The sequence below is a fragment of the Stegodyphus dumicola genome, chromosome 5, assembly GCF_044657685.1.
Source record: "Stegodyphus dumicola isolate Sdum_Otavi_A_Nest chromosome 5, ASM4465768v1".
Lineage (NCBI taxonomy): Eukaryota > Metazoa > Arthropoda > Arachnida > Araneae > Eresidae > Stegodyphus > Stegodyphus dumicola.
This window is the reverse complement of record NC_140772.1, coordinates 133,664,339-133,680,111: the sequence shown is the minus strand read 5'-3', so window position 1 is coordinate 133,680,111 and position 15,773 is coordinate 133,664,339. Positions and strand designations below refer to the sequence as shown.

Sequence of the window (15,773 nt, the reverse complement as noted above, 5' to 3'; positions counted from 1 at the left end):
ACAAACTTTTCCAATAAAAAATAATGGAAAAATAGTCATTCCTTTCATATAAAAAAAATCCCATTGTTGTTATTATAGCCCTATTTAAGACAAAAATACAAATGCACTGGGTGAAATTTATATTGTACGTAAGTGAAGCCTTACACATGATACAATGCATAAATGCTTTTCTGCTGTTAAGATCAAAAGCAATTTTTCAACATGGTATAACATCTTTCATTTTGTTTGGTAATTTTTTGTACTCCTTTGCAATGTTAGCCAATTTAATAGCACCTTTGTTTTTTCACATTCGTAGATTACAGTACTCTGCATTCGGTATACAATAGCCGGGTACGGTACTGCATACACATGCAGTCTTAATTTTTTCTTCATACTTCATACTCCTGCATGATGATCCTAATAATTCTGAATGTTATTTTATTCTTCTCATTTTCTAAAATTCATTGTAACTTGTTCCCATCCCCCCCAAAAATGTGAAAAAACACAAAATTACTTGAAAATTCAGAGTTATAATGCTAATTTTTTACTGAGTAGTAGCAAAAATCGTACCAACAGTTTATAGAAATGAGGGTCGAAGTATTGTCTTTAGAGAGGTAAACAAGTGTAATGTGCACTTAATTCTGCAAACTCGAGTCATATTCCTAACAAAAAGTTTCATGTCAAACAAGGACATATACTAAGTTGGCCATATTTTGAAGCTGTCATATACTGAGGTACCAATGTGTTTATATATTTTTTAATTAAAATAAATTATATTCTCAATTTTTTACTTGTAGAGATCAGATGATGTAAAATACTTGTGTATTAACTTTCTTCTAGGAACATTTTTCAGATCAAGAGAATCTTGACGCTGATTTTTATATAAGAGACACTGGTTGATATGAGTGCTGAGATTTTGGTTCTTCTCTTACTTTGTTTTGTAAATCTCTTGATAATAATTGTTTCAGTTAGTAAAATGGTACTTTCTCATTAAAGCAGCCACTATACTTAGTCACCAAAATTGGCAATCTTAGTTGTTCAATTTGTAATGTGAAAATTTCAAATGTCAACAAAGGCTCTTTTTTTAACAAGGAAGTACCAACAATAAACGTATCTTCCTTAGCAATTTTGATAAGTTCTGGAATATTAGTTTTCTACAGAATTATAGACATATTTGAATTTCGATGAATAATTTGAAATGTAAAAACTTTTATCAATTTTCTATTTAATTATGTATAAAATATATAATTTTGTTACCTCATTAGGTAATATGAACGGAATTTTTCCTCTCTCCCTTTTCACAGTCCTTTTATGTTTTCAATCATGTGAAAAAGTGTTGTATTTAAATGTAGTGTTAAGGAAATTTTATAAAATCTGTTTTATTACTATTATTTTAAAATTAAATTTTGATTATTTAAATAGGTTTTATCTTTCATGACTAAAAATATTTTTTGAGTGAATTTTTTGGTGATTATATTAATAAAGGCTAAATTTGTTATTTGGCTAATTTTGTTATTTGTTTATTATCTAGAAAATAGCAAGAAGGAAATTATTAGTAATTACTTTGCCCCTCAAATGTATAATAATTCTGCTTTTATCTAAAGGTTCCAGTATTTTTATAAAACTTCATTTCTAATATACAACTTTCCAAAATTGAGAACAAATTTCCGAAATGGAGAAAATTTTCTCAATTCTTGAAAGTCACATATGGCAAATTAAAATTTTACAAAGATGCATTATTTTTACCTTCATCTTATAGCTACTATTACTTTATATAACTGAGTAGAACTGAAAGTAACAGTGCTAAAAATGCTTACTAATTTCATAACAGGAAGTATTAGTTTGATAATTTTTTTAAAAAACTTTAATTATTTTCCTTTATTTACAGATACTTGAAAGTCAAGATTCGATTATAGCAGATGAGCAATATAATGACACAACAGTTCTCTCAGAATATCACCTACCAGTGGGCCAGCCAGCACACAAGAAATTATGTTGCTGACATATTTATGTAAATACTTGATGCCCATACCAGATTTACAGCTATATTCCCAGTGCCTGACTTGTTCCAAACAAGGAAACATTTCGCAATCTAATTTAGTTGCATTTTGCCGATTTTAATTATTTAAGTTTTTTAAAATTTTGTGTGTAAACTATTTTGTATAGTTATGTAGTAAGAGTTAACTGTGTTTTATCTGTATAGGTTGTTTCTGTTATAGGTTTAGACTGTATTTTATAATTTAGTTTTTTAAAACTATACTCTTATACTGCCTATGCTCTATAAATAGATTGTTTACTTTTGCTAATTTTTATATCAAAATCAATTTTTTATTGCCATATTTATATACTTAATTTTTATAATTTCGTTTATGTTTATGTTTAATACATTTCTGAATTCTAAAGTACACCATTTGTAAAGCTGAATTTAAAAGTGCCAATGATTTTGATGGAATTATTTATTTTATGAAATAAAATGTAAATAGCATAACATGATTGGGGGGATGCACTGCTGTTAAATATTCCTTTGTGAAATTTAAAATAATGTATTTTATTATTTTATTCCCTGTGAAAAACCATATTGTGTTTCAAATAAAATTAATTGACACTATTGCCTTCTTATTTATGTAGTAATTATAAGCAATCATTTTTTCTGGACTATGGAGGACTTTTATGGAGTGTTTTCATAATTGTAACTTATAGGAACTATTACATGATTTGTGATTAATTGATCATAATTGTTTACTAGTATTATCAAATTGTTGCAAAAATTTTGCTGCTTGGATCCATGCCATGATCATTTGTTTTGAAAAACCCAAAATCTGATCTTTGCAAAAAAAAAATAAAAATGTACTGATGAACTTCTAGAATTCATTAAGATTTCTGATACCCAACTTGTTGAAGAGCTAGCTGGCTTAGAATGCATTTCTTTATTCACCTTGGTTTCTCTGATAAAGTCATTAGGGTACAACACAGCAGCCAAAAAATTTCCCAGTGCAAAATTTGGACTATGCAATAAAATGGGACAAAATTTCTAAATCTAGCTCTGGTAACTTTTATGGATTTTCTTAAGCCATATGAAGTCTTGAGCTGTCTTGAAGAAACTGAATTGCGTGGGTATTAAATAATAAGATTCTCTATAAGATGCTGTTATTAACAGTATAGTGTGGCAATAACGTAGATGCCTTGTGGAAGAAAGTTTTTAGTCAATTGAATTCAATTAAAAACACAGCAATTGTATATGCCTCACTGTTACTAATTTTTAGTCAACATATTAAATCTGACCTTGCTTGCCATATTATTACTTTCACTACTGTCTCACTGTAAGTCAATTACAACCCAGCAGACAAATAAAACTTAGGTTATTCTCCCACTTGCAGAAATGACAAAACTTAACTTTATACAATCTTATCTACTGCTACTTGTGAGGAATTAAATTAAACTTTAAAACTTGAATTAAACGCAAAATAAATTAGCCTTGAATATGAAGTCCAAACTGTTAGCTTTCATGAATTAAATCTTAATTCCTAACAAATTAATTGACATGCAGTAAACTTCTCATTCACTTGAATTACTTTATCTCCAGCTCAAGAATAATCTGAACTCAGATTATTGTTGAGCTGCCTGCTCCGCAACATTCTGAGACTCTCATTGTTTTTAAACCATTATAGGGTTCAGATTATTGGTGAACTGTGGTTAAGTGCTCATAAGCATTGGGATTGTCAATGTAAGGTAAATGAATAATAACTGTTTGTGATTTTAAACCTTATCTAGTTTACATTTTGGTGAAGGTTGAATAGAAAAGAATTAGCATGAAATAACTGGTTATTTCATATAAAATCTTATAACTTTATGTGGGTGGATCCTAATATTTTGATTAATACCTAAGAGATTTGTTATATAGTTTTGAATGGACTTCATTTTGATATAGAGAGTTCCATTTTTCATCCATGTCACTGAATTTTTTCTTTGAATACCATCCCATTGATTTTCTTGTGCAAACAATCTAATTGCCATTGTATACCTTTATGGTCTGTGTAAACTTTGGCATTGTCAAAAATGTTTCCTGTAATCTACTGCTGATCTTTAAACTAACTAGTGACATTATGGAAATATGTGAACCAATAATTTGCGATATATTCTCTTGAGATCCTTTCTGAATATGTGGTATGATACAGTCAAAAGTCGTAAATTCAGATACACATAATCTGGAATGATCTATAATCCGGACTTCAAAGCTACAAACTTTCTGCGCATGCGTCACGTTGATGCATGCGCATAAGACCTTTACAGCTGCGAATATACGTGCGCGCATGCACAAAATACGTTTACGAATGCACGTTTAATGTATAACGGATGGTATTAGCTAAGCTAAAATGATCTAATTCAGTTAATGTTGCAGATTGCGTTGTTCCTTAATCTTCGAATTGGATTCGGCTTATTATTTTTTGCAGACTGTTAGAGCAATTTTATAAAAGTAAGCGTGAACTTTCGATTATGTCAAATAGAATTTCTTATATATATTTACTAATATGTAAAGGATCTACAAAGCGAAAGTATGTTTCGAAGTCCATTAAACAAAAAGTGGAATTGCTACAAAAAAATGGATAAAGGCATATCCTTTGTTTATCTAAACTTTAACATTTGTTTATCTTTAACGCTGCGGCGCGCAATGAATTGGAAGTTGATCTGTCAGCACTATCCTTATCTTCAGGGCAGATGTTTTTATTTTATTTGGCTTATAATTCCTTACTAAGTGTAGTATTTCATCTCGATGTACTCCGTCTTTGATGTGATTTAAATCAAATTCCTTGTCATTATAATTCGCTTCCGATAGCAAAGAAAGTGACAGAGGTTATTGAAAACGAAAAAATTGACAAATTAGTCGATATTCTCGACACAGCAATTATAGGACTTGAACAGCGGAACTTTGTAAATGCACAAGAAATTATGTCTGTTTATAGAATTAAAGAGAATGTATTATCACATAAAAAACGAAGCAACTTAAACAACTTACATTGAAACAAATGTTTAATAAAGTAAACAAATAAATATTAAGCTTTTTTTTTTTTTTTTGTAAATTTTGATACCCTTTAGATCATAATTGTTCTTTATTTCATAAATTACGGTTTCATATTTTTAATTTTATAATTTCTGCATGCCATCTTACCAGATTTAAACTGATGATCTATAATCCGGAATTGCCGAAGTCCCGACGAGTCCGGATTAACGACTTTTGACTGTAGCTTGATTTGGTAGCATTGATCCTGAATTTGAAGTCCAAAAGCTAGGACTTACCAACAGAGGCTGTACCTATAGACATATGAGAGCGCATGATGAAAGAGTGATTTTACCCTAACTGCACATTTGTGTCGCTATATCCCATCTATTTACGTTTCCCTGTAGTAGGAGCTTAGAGAATGTCCTGATGAAAAGTGAAATGATTTTCCACCAAATTCTAAAATTTCTAGAACTTTTAGTGCTTTATATTTATTACAAATGATGTTACTAAGTAACATTCTAAAAATAACATTAAAATTCTGAAATATACATAATGTTGGTCATTTCAAGCAGTGTAACTTACCAGGTTATTCCTTATCAAGAAAGAAAATAATGAAATACAGGGATTAATAACCAAGGAAAGAGGAGTATTCCAGAACATTTCTCTGTGCAAAACTATAAAAGTGAAATCTCTGTGCAAAACTATAAAATATTAAGAGCATGAAAAGCAAGACAATCCTGTTGGAAGGAGGTTCGCAACAGTTAAAATGATGCAAACTACTATCTAGAAGAAATATCATGTAAGGAATGAGTTGTAGAAGTAATGTAATAAATTAAAATAAGCCAAGTTGAAGTAAATATTGAACATCTGAAAATTGCATAAATTTAGGCATTTGCCATGTATTTTAAAATTGATTGCAATAGCAACTGGTTTGCATTTCCACACTGCAGTATAAGAATTTGATCAAACTGCAATCTAGAGAATATTCACCATTTAAGATAAACTTATGAAGTGAGAAATTAAAATTCCTTTTTCTTAAAATAATTTACTTTTTATGTATTGTGTATTTGCTGCCTGTATTGCTTGTCATACTTTGGGGAATCCAAAATGGTACTGATATTTTCTTAAGATGGGCACACTATATTTACTGGATATTTATGCTAAATTGCTTAAAAATGCACAAAATAAAATGGACTCGCAAGATTGTTGTGGATATTGGGGAGAAAAGAAGTCCATAGTAACAAACTGGTATCAAGCAGAGCTGCTTATAATATAGTAAGATATGAACTGTTACGATGACTAATTAATCTGAGGATACTTCTGTTGCATTTAAATTAAGAGATAGAATTTGAAACAAAATTACATTGCAAATTCTCTGTGGAAACTAGGCTTTGAAAGAGATAGTTATCAATATATATATATAATATAAAATTTTGAAAAATTATTTCATTATACGATTACTAAATAAGGTAATGAAATAAAATTTTTTTTGTTGATATACTGAAAGAAAACATCTAAGTAGAAGAAAGAAATAAAAGGAAATCTAAAAGTATTCACGTTTTAATGTTTTTATGTTGCCCCTGAGCACCCAGTTTACTAATCTGCTCTTGGACTCATCCTTGTTAACACAATTCTTTTTTCATCTCTTTATTTTTAAACTTCACTTTCTTTGCACTTACATAAAATGCAAGAGCAAAATTACTCAATTTTCAAGCAGCGTATAAATTCCCTATGTAGTGTTAAGTGTTGCCATTAATTTTTTCTTCAGTTCATCACATCAGTGTTCAGTTTTATTAATAAAATCATTTGCACAACTTTTTTGTTGTTTTAACTTTAAAATTTACACTATATAACCAGTACCAAAATCACAAAGTATAAATGTATACAGATTTGTAATGTGCAGATCCAGTGAAAGGTTGATAAAAATTATTTCATCAAAAGAAATACTTCAGAGTTCTGGAACTTTCCACAAAAATACTCCTATAAACCTTCACAGTATCACAGAGTATAGTAGTGACACTTCAAACACAGCACAATGCAAAGCAAAGCTAAACCGGAGAAATCATCAATGTGCAAAATTCGTAACAATATTTAAAAACGGCATAACTTGAAAATTCCTGTAGAATATTAAATGTTGCTATATATTTTTTCAATGTTCTTTGTATTATTTCTTTAAAACTAAAATGTGATGATGAAATTTGGTAGCAACATCCTTTTATTTGAAACTAATATGGACAAAAAGTGAGGATTGAATGTAATAGAGCCTTTGGTTGTAAAAAATAAAGCTGGAGCTTTGTCAGATAAACCAATGTCTTCAAAGTCAGACCAGAATTCATTGCAAAAACTTCTTAAATTTGCATTTGAATGCAAATTATGATATTTAAAAATTTAAAATAGAATCTTTGAATTTATATATGATGATGACATTTTGTGACGTATCCTTTTATTTGAAAACAAAATCTAAATTTTGTTTAAAATTTCATTTCTAACAGAATTTAGATTTGGAGTAATTAAATTACAAATGAAAGTGATTCTGAAGATCAAATTTTTAATCTGAAATTATCATTTACACTCGAGAGGTGACTCTTTGTCACCATCTGATTTGATGTGGTAACTCGACAGGCGATCTCGATCACCACTCGGTTTGATGCGATAATTCAACCAGTAACAATGTTTATTCAACGATTCATAAACAGCTGCCAATCTTTAATCATAATGCGTTTTTAGGTATATTGTTATACATGCGTCTTCCACGTTAGTTCGAATTCAACAGCCGTGGCAATAGATATATTATTTTCAAAGTTATGAAACCTAGTAAGTATGGAATACGATGGATGAATTTTGTTAAAATGAGGACAAGTTCGATTTTTTATTGATGTAGAACGAAATTACGTCCATGCACAGACTACTTGACGACAGAGAGGAGGAAAGCAGCGATGAAGTTAAGAAATCAGTGTAATAGGTTAGGATTTAGGATTAGGATTTTTTGAAAGCAAGAGAGATTGAAAAATGAGATATGCCTTCACTGGAAATCAAACCAATATATGTAATCAAACCGGACCTCTGGAATATGTTCCCAGCGTGCAGACCACCACACCATGAAGGCATGCTAAGAAGGTGGGAGAAATACCATATAAGGTATTGAATGTGAAAGTGACAGTGATATCGCAAAAGAGATAGAAAATTCGTAATACTAAATAACATGCACAGAATCTGAAGAAATATGCAAAGAATACTCTTTGTATGCGCCTAAAGAGCCACAGGACTGCAAGGTATCTTCATACATAAAAGAACCGTTAGAGATCTTTAAATTCTGTATGGAATCATTTTAAGTGAGCAGTAAGAAATTTAAAAATTATGCAGAAAATCGTCTCGAGTTACTGGTTTGCCTGAAAGAAAAAGGCCTGGAGTGCAGGATCATAATAAGATCATATCACTTGTTCAAGACGAATAAGAAATGGAGAAAATTGAAAATTCTCGCTGCTATGATGATGTAGGCCCATCATTAACTTGAAAATTTTTAATCATCCTGTAGTTCTCATAAATGTGTTTTTCCCCTCATAAAAGTAAAGAAAGTGAACTTTGATCACTTCTGATTGAACATTGTACCTAAGATTTGAGAATACTGTGAGGCTTCCTTCAGACAAAATTTTTGTTGTATAAAAATCAGAAATTCCATTTACACCTGTTTAACTGGGTTTAAGTCGTAGCATATCAGGAAAAAGTGAAAGTTTGTGCATTTGCAAATGTGTAACTGACTCAGAGAAACTATGGAACAATATTTGCTTCATTGTGATTGGTAGGCCCTTTGTACCAAATGGCATAAAGTTGAAAGGTGAAATTCTTAAACCTGTTTTAGTGACGTAGGAAGGTTTTGTTGCCTATCAACGGAGCAGCTCAGCTTATTCCACGTATGACTTGAAAACCAGCTCTCAGAACGAAGCTTCAGGCCCCGCATGCACTAGCAGAACTTTGAACCCAAGAGATATGCTCGATATTGACGGCTTTATTAAAGGAAGGGAGAAGGAACTTACTCTTTTTGAGATGAAATTAAGTAAATATATTAATTTGAATGACATCATCGTCTAGGCTGTTTGTTTATTTTATACAATAAATGCATAAAATAAATAAACAACTATAGCATAATGTCATTAAAATTCAAAAAGAAAATATTTCCTTAGCACACGAAACTAATTCCATTAAAAGCCGTCAAGCTGAATTGTTTCCTGGTTCAAAATTCCGCTAGTATAAACTGGCCTTTATGGGCTTTAGTCCTTATAATCTGCATATTGCTGTAAGGTTAGTAAATTGTGATTGAACTGTCAGTAGATGATTAATAAATTACTGAAAATATTTAAATAACGAATCTGATAATGAATTAAGACACAATAACACGCCGAACAAATACCAATTCAGAAGTCAAACAACAAAAATCAGCGTTAATTTACAAGATTTTCACAGGACTAGTTTCGATGGTTTTACCTGCAAAACCGCAAATGCGGTTTTGCAGCTGAAGATGATGGTTCGGTAAAACCATCGAAACTAGTCCTGTGAAAATCTTGTAAATTAACGCTGATTTTTGTTGTTTGACTTCTGAACTGATAATGAATGCTTTTTATTCTCTTAACAACTTCTGTAATGAAATATATTATTGACTTTTACCAAAATTTTTAGTTCTCCCTACTTTTGTACATCAGAACTATCTGTTACTGCATCTGCAGAGAGCTTTCTAAGGGATATGCCTAAATTACCGATGTTTCTTACGTTATGTTGCTGAGAATCCCAACTAACAAGAAACAATCTGGATCATGCTATTTTGTTCATTTAACCACTGATAGGTTTATTTAGTAAACATTCACCATTACAACAGAATTAGAGTTATTTGATTATGATGCTAACACTGGGATAATCTTATAAGTATGAATGCTTTCATGGAAGACATTATTATTCCATTAACCGATTACAAGAAAACACTTGAGAACTATGTGTCTTAGAAAGGAGGAGTTTAAGAGAAACTGGCTCGAGTTTATATTACACATGGAGAAAATCCTTTCTAGTTAGTCCTTTAATCGGGAACTGAACCGGACACAAACTATAAATGTTCTATCCATTTAGTGAGCGCTACATTTTCAGGTAAACTTGCCCTTATTTACATCACACCTCATGCAATTGCCTTTTCAATTGCGAACACTAGGAAGCGGAGCGAGATTGATGCATCCAGATTTTAGTCACAATGATTAAAAATACAAGAGAGAAATCCTTTTATTTCTTAATTAATAAAGTGCTTTGGTTAATAACTTAATTTCAACTGGCAAATATAAATTTCTGAAATAAAAGGGCAAAAATTACCTGAAAGTTCTGCTGAGTCAAAAAATCTAATTTTATTTTTGTGATTTAAAATGCTTCTACTGTATCTGTACCAGTCTGCACTTTCTAATTTCAAAATGCTAAGCATAGATAGCTTAACAGGTGCTAAATTCGCTAGGGAATAAAATGATTGGCATTCTTATCTGTTTTTCCGATGCTAGGATGTTAGATAAATTTAAAGACATCGAGATTTCAGGTGCTTAAATTCGTACAAAATGTTATCTAAATAATAATTCAAGCAAAGTAGAATACAGCATTTTTTTTTTTTTTTTTTTTTTTTTTTTTTTTTAAATCGTTCATCAGGCATGTCATCCAACGCTGATAAGTACACAATTTCCCTTTAAGTATCTTTATCAGCACAGAAAAAAGATTGATTATCGGTAATAAACTTGTAAAACTTTTAATTATCCCCCCAAAAAATAATAACAGGCTGATTTGATTATTTAATTATGACAAAGGACTCGAAGGCTGTTTTGCGTTAGTTACATCCAAAAGGGGGGTCTAAAAACTCCGAAAATCTTTTCCCACTCATCCATTAGTATCAACATACATAAAGGATCTTCGATTGGAAGGATGTCATGTACGCCCATTTTTTTAAAGATTTTACTGTCAGAAACGCCCAATTTATATTCGAGAAAAAACAGCAATTCTCAAATACGTGATATAAAAGGATCATAATTCGGAGTACGGAAATACTGTTTTCGTACGCCCTGAGCAAGAAGTGCAATGCAAAATAATTTCACTCATCTCTCTTCATTATCTTATATTGAAAACTTAGGTAGTAGTATATTTATTAATGTAGAATAACCTCTGCTATTTCTGGAAATTTGCAATCTCTGAAGTGTTCTTTCTGTTATCTATAAACATTCGGTGTGCTTGTCTTTAAATGAATAGAAATGGAAAGGGTTCAGATTCGGATATGATTTGGTACTATTGTGTTCTTGAATAAGAAGTAATGTTTTGCGTTGAAGGTCTGATGTAAGATGATAAAAGTTTTGCAACATGTCTCAATACGTTATGAAGGTCTAAGCGAGATAAAAAATTATATTTGGGTAAGAACAGCGGCGGAAGGGAAGGATAAAAAGATAGTGTTTATTCTCCAAAAAGATAGCAACAATAATTTTAAAAAAATACTTTGTAACAATATACTTTTTTCCTAACGCATAATTTTTCCGTTCCAAGTTGTTTAAGATGAGAGCTATGTTTAGTGCTATTGTCTGTGGGTTATGACGTATTTTTATTGCTTTTTTATTTCCAGATATTAAAAAACTTCTGGGGAACCATTTTTAAATAAAGTTTAATGGTATGCAATAATTCATAAAGAAAAAAAAAAAAAAAAAAAATTAGGTAAGCTATCCTAGTTTTAGTCGTGTTTTATGAAGCCCTAATATGATCCCATTTTTTAGTCGTATAATAATTTATATGATAATAAATTTGAAATTGAAACAGGTAATTAAAATAATTTGAGCTTTTCAAAATTTCATTCTTCCTTCAATCATCTTTTCTCAACCATAATGCTAAGTCCTGTAGCATGTTCCTAAGTTCATACAATGAATTTTGGGATTGTCAGACTAGGGAAAATTTGTGGAAGATACTCAGTTATAAAGACTGCATAATAAAAAGCTATGTTCTGAGCATTTATTTCTTCTGAATTTGCTATCACTAAACTTAAAGCTTTACATTACAGTAGAATGAGGAATATCCATAATTTTCTTTTCATATTTGTTATATTGTAACTAAAATATATATATATATAGTTTACAAAATAAACTATTTTTAGTTCATAAAACACTTTTTTTTTTCGAAAAAAAAAATAGATAATGAGGTTATTTTTTATTTGCTTAATCACAAATTTCATTTCTTATCCACTAAAGTAAACGACACTAATTATTGTCTAAAACTAAATACATAATCTTATTTTCATTTTTACTACATTATTATTAAATTTGAACATTTTTGACTCGCGTAAAATGAAATACATTTAAACAATTTACATCAAGATACAAATTTTTATTAATATGAAATCATAAATTGCCAATAAAATCCATTAAAAGTTTTATGTTAGAAATTTTTACTAAATTCTACTGTAGTTGAAAATTCAGATAAATTATTACTGAGTCACAACTTTCGTCATTATGACAAATTAAGTTATCAGTATGAAAAACAATAATTTTAGTTTCTTTTTAAGGTTACTGATGTAAGCTTTAGAAATGTTTGTTATCTAAAAATCCTTTCGATGATGTTGCAGTTTTGCATTGTTTTCGTTTGATAATATAAGTAAAATAATGCCACAGGAAATATATAGATAAAAATGCAATAATTATCTGAAAACATTATCAATCTTTTTTCCTCGATAAAGGGAACATAATATCCAGAAATTCCCCCTAATACAATATCTTTTGTAAAGAAGAAAAATTTCGGTTTCAGGAACTCTTCCTGAAACTTCTGTAACGAAAATAAAACTATTTAATTTCAGTTTAATTAATTGAGATGAAACTCCACAAAGATTTCTAAAATGAGTTGCCATGCGCAAAGGCATCCCTTCACACTATTACTGAAAACCTTGTGCTAGCTGAAATAGTTTCTTTACGATTATAGCAAAGCAAATGAGAGTCATCTGCCGAAGTAAGAGATGCTTTCATGGAGGACTCTGAAGCTGTCTGGTATTCATATCACACGTAGAGAAAATGATGGAAACCCTGTTTATGTAGTTAGCTCGTCCGCAAAGAAACCATCTTGGGTCAAATTACCAGACCTTAACTACTCAGCCATTGGTAATTTACAAATTGAAATTAAAAATATGTCTGAAATTTTTAACCATATACTGAAAAAAAAGGCATTCTTATATTTTGAACCATAAACATATATATCCTTCTGCCTTTGTAATGAAGATGAGCGTAGAACAAGAAGTTATACGCATAAAAAGGGGGAAGAGCGAATTACTGTCTGCCCCCTTTTGCCGGTATATTATCTGTTTACCTTCTGTGATGCATCCAGAGAAATGTCTCTAAGAAATAACTAAATAACTGAAAGATTCGGCCATGCTGATGAACGCCTTCGAGGAAGTGCCCGACCGTTGAGAAGGGGGGAGGGATAAAGACTTCTCATTCTCATCTTATGTTTTAAATTAGACGTTTAGAGGGCAATTTAAAGAAAGAACACATTCAAAAAAATTCAAGGCTAAAAATAGATATGAAAGAAACAATCGATAAACATTCTTCATCTTTTCGACAAAGTTTGTAATCAATTTTCGACAGCGAAGCACTTCAGAATAATTGACTTAGGAGTTACCTTGAAAGATTAATTCTTTAAAATTTATTTATTGTTTTCTAATACTGATACAAAATTTCTTTGCATTATAAAGATAACATTAAAAAATATTCAATTCTAATCTTAATCAAAAAGAAATAAAATTCTTCAATCTAGGTACATGATCTATGGTGCCAACTGTGTCTTTAAATAATATGATACTAATTTTAAAATTATTAACAAAACATGTTCCCTGGTGTGGTTTTCTTCCGCAAAGGATCCGTTGGCGCTTCCGCAGCGGATCCGTTGGCGCCGATGCGTATTTATTCGCCAAGCTCACCCACGGCTAATCGGCTATGATTTTAGCGGTGTATAGTCAAAGAATGTGTATTGTTAGACATTCTTTGATATAGTTAAGTTGCAAAATATTTATCATATGGAAGGCATGATTTTAGCAGTGTACAAGTCAATTTATAAGATATTTAGCATATAGAAGTTAAATAAATAGGTTAATAATGATATTTAGCGGTATATATTTAACCCGGGAGGACGCACGATGTATTATTTAACACGAGAACGCGCGTCGGAATTAAATGACATACAAATGAAACATATTATTACAATTCAGTAAAATAATGCATTCTATATTAATTGCAACATTTATTATATAAAATAACTCAAAAATAATGTTAATTTGAAAATTAATAACAAATAAAAGTACTTACATTTTCTTCAGATGACTAGGAATCATTGATTTCTAAGAGAAATTTGTGTTTTTTTATTTTTGAATGCAATTATAATCCAAATTATGCAGAATTATTGCATGGATAATGAGTTATATAATTAATTTTCAAATCAGTTAGGCTCAAGAAGAATTAGATATTTTGTAGTTTATACATGAAGCTTCTATTTCACAGTATTCTTGACATATTTTTTTTTACACTTCACACATACGGTTTTTGATTTCCTGTCTTTTTTTCTTGAGCACATGTAATATCTCCGGTAACATAATTTTCTTTTCTTTGTTTGCAAATCTTCAAGAGAATCTTCCGTTGTATTCCTACTGTTTCTGTTATGATTTCAAATGAGAATCTAAAAGTGCAAAGGCCAAATCAGAAGTGCCTCCTATTACTGAATTTCTCTGGTGGAGTTTTAGTAGATAAAAGCAAGATCCTTGATTTTATGCTGGCAATATTTAATATCAAAAATAATATGCCCATCAGTTTGATATTCTGGTCACAGAATAAGTGCCACCCATTTCATCGACTATATCAACTGCTCCTTTTGTCATAATAACATGTTATACGTACATAATACGTGTCATAATACGTACATGTTATAAAACGTAATTACTTCAGATTTCTTCAAATCTCTTATGCTTTCATCAATATGGTCATCATTGTGCATAGTTGACAAAAGGTTAGCACATTTGTTCCTTTCAGCCATATAAGAAAGTAGCATTATATCCTTTTGAAACCCCAAGAGAGTTGAATGCTGTTCTCTATTCTTATTCGACAGAAATTCAGGTGGGATAATCTTATTCTTGCATATTTTTCCCATATTCAAAGTACAGAAAGTTCTAAAATCAACCACAGTAAATATCTTTATCCACAGTAAATGTCTTGCAGGTTTCTTAGGCCAAAAGGAGCATCGTCCTCGAAAAGGTTCTAGCTTTTCGTCCAAAGTCATTATTTCCCTACATGATATAATTTCTGACAATTCTCGACAAAATTTTCAAACAAATCTCTTATTGGAGCTAATTTATCACTCTTTCTTCTGTCATCCCGTGTTCCGACATTATCAAAAGAATGAAAAGAAAATATATAGTTCATTTGTTTTATGAAAAATACCCAATCTTGTTCCATCAGTCGCCCATAATTCTCTAGCATTTACACGGGAGGATTTGTGCAATCCACCTATGTATGAGTCCTAAAAAAGCAAGAAACTCTTCTGTCTCCATAGGTTTTGCGTCTTTTTAAAAATTTCCCGAAATATTTTTTACATAAATATTAGAGCATCTGACAATCATTTCAATCATTGTGTCATCAATATTAGCTTCCATGTAACGATGGGTGAAGCCACATCTTTAGATATATGTGTATTGCCAGGCAATTTTTTTATGATATTATGGGAATCTTTGAATTCGAAAGTATTCTTTCTTCCATTTTGTTGTATCTTT

The 15,773-nt window shown here is 30.4% G+C and overlaps 1 protein-coding gene and 1 long non-coding RNA gene across 4 annotated transcripts in view; one reads left to right on the top strand and one right to left on the bottom strand.

Moving 5' to 3' along the window:
- Rab32 (RAS oncogene family member Rab32) overlaps window positions 1-2,587 on the top strand; it is a 30,206-nt gene extending 27,619 nt beyond the window's left edge. For both annotated transcript variants that reach the window (XM_035363594.2, XM_085817087.1), the window contains exon 6: window positions 1,868-2,587. In XM_035363594.2, the coding sequence (XP_035219485.1) occupies window positions 1,868-1,981 (114 nt within the window). In that variant the 3' untranslated portion in view covers window positions 1,982-2,587. The remainder of the gene's footprint in view (window positions 1-1,867) is intronic.
- The window catches only part of LOC146997237 (uncharacterized), a 45,077-nt gene extending 34,602 nt beyond the window's left edge, over window positions 1-10,475 (bottom strand). The window contains exon 1 of one of the 2 annotated variants that reach the window (XR_015041240.1): window positions 10,328-10,475. This is a non-coding gene — a long non-coding RNA (uncharacterized LOC146997237). The remainder of the gene's footprint in view (window positions 1-10,327) is intronic. The other variant, XR_015041239.1, reaches the window with a different exon arrangement.
- Between the last annotated feature and the right edge of the window lie 5,298 nt (window positions 10,476-15,773).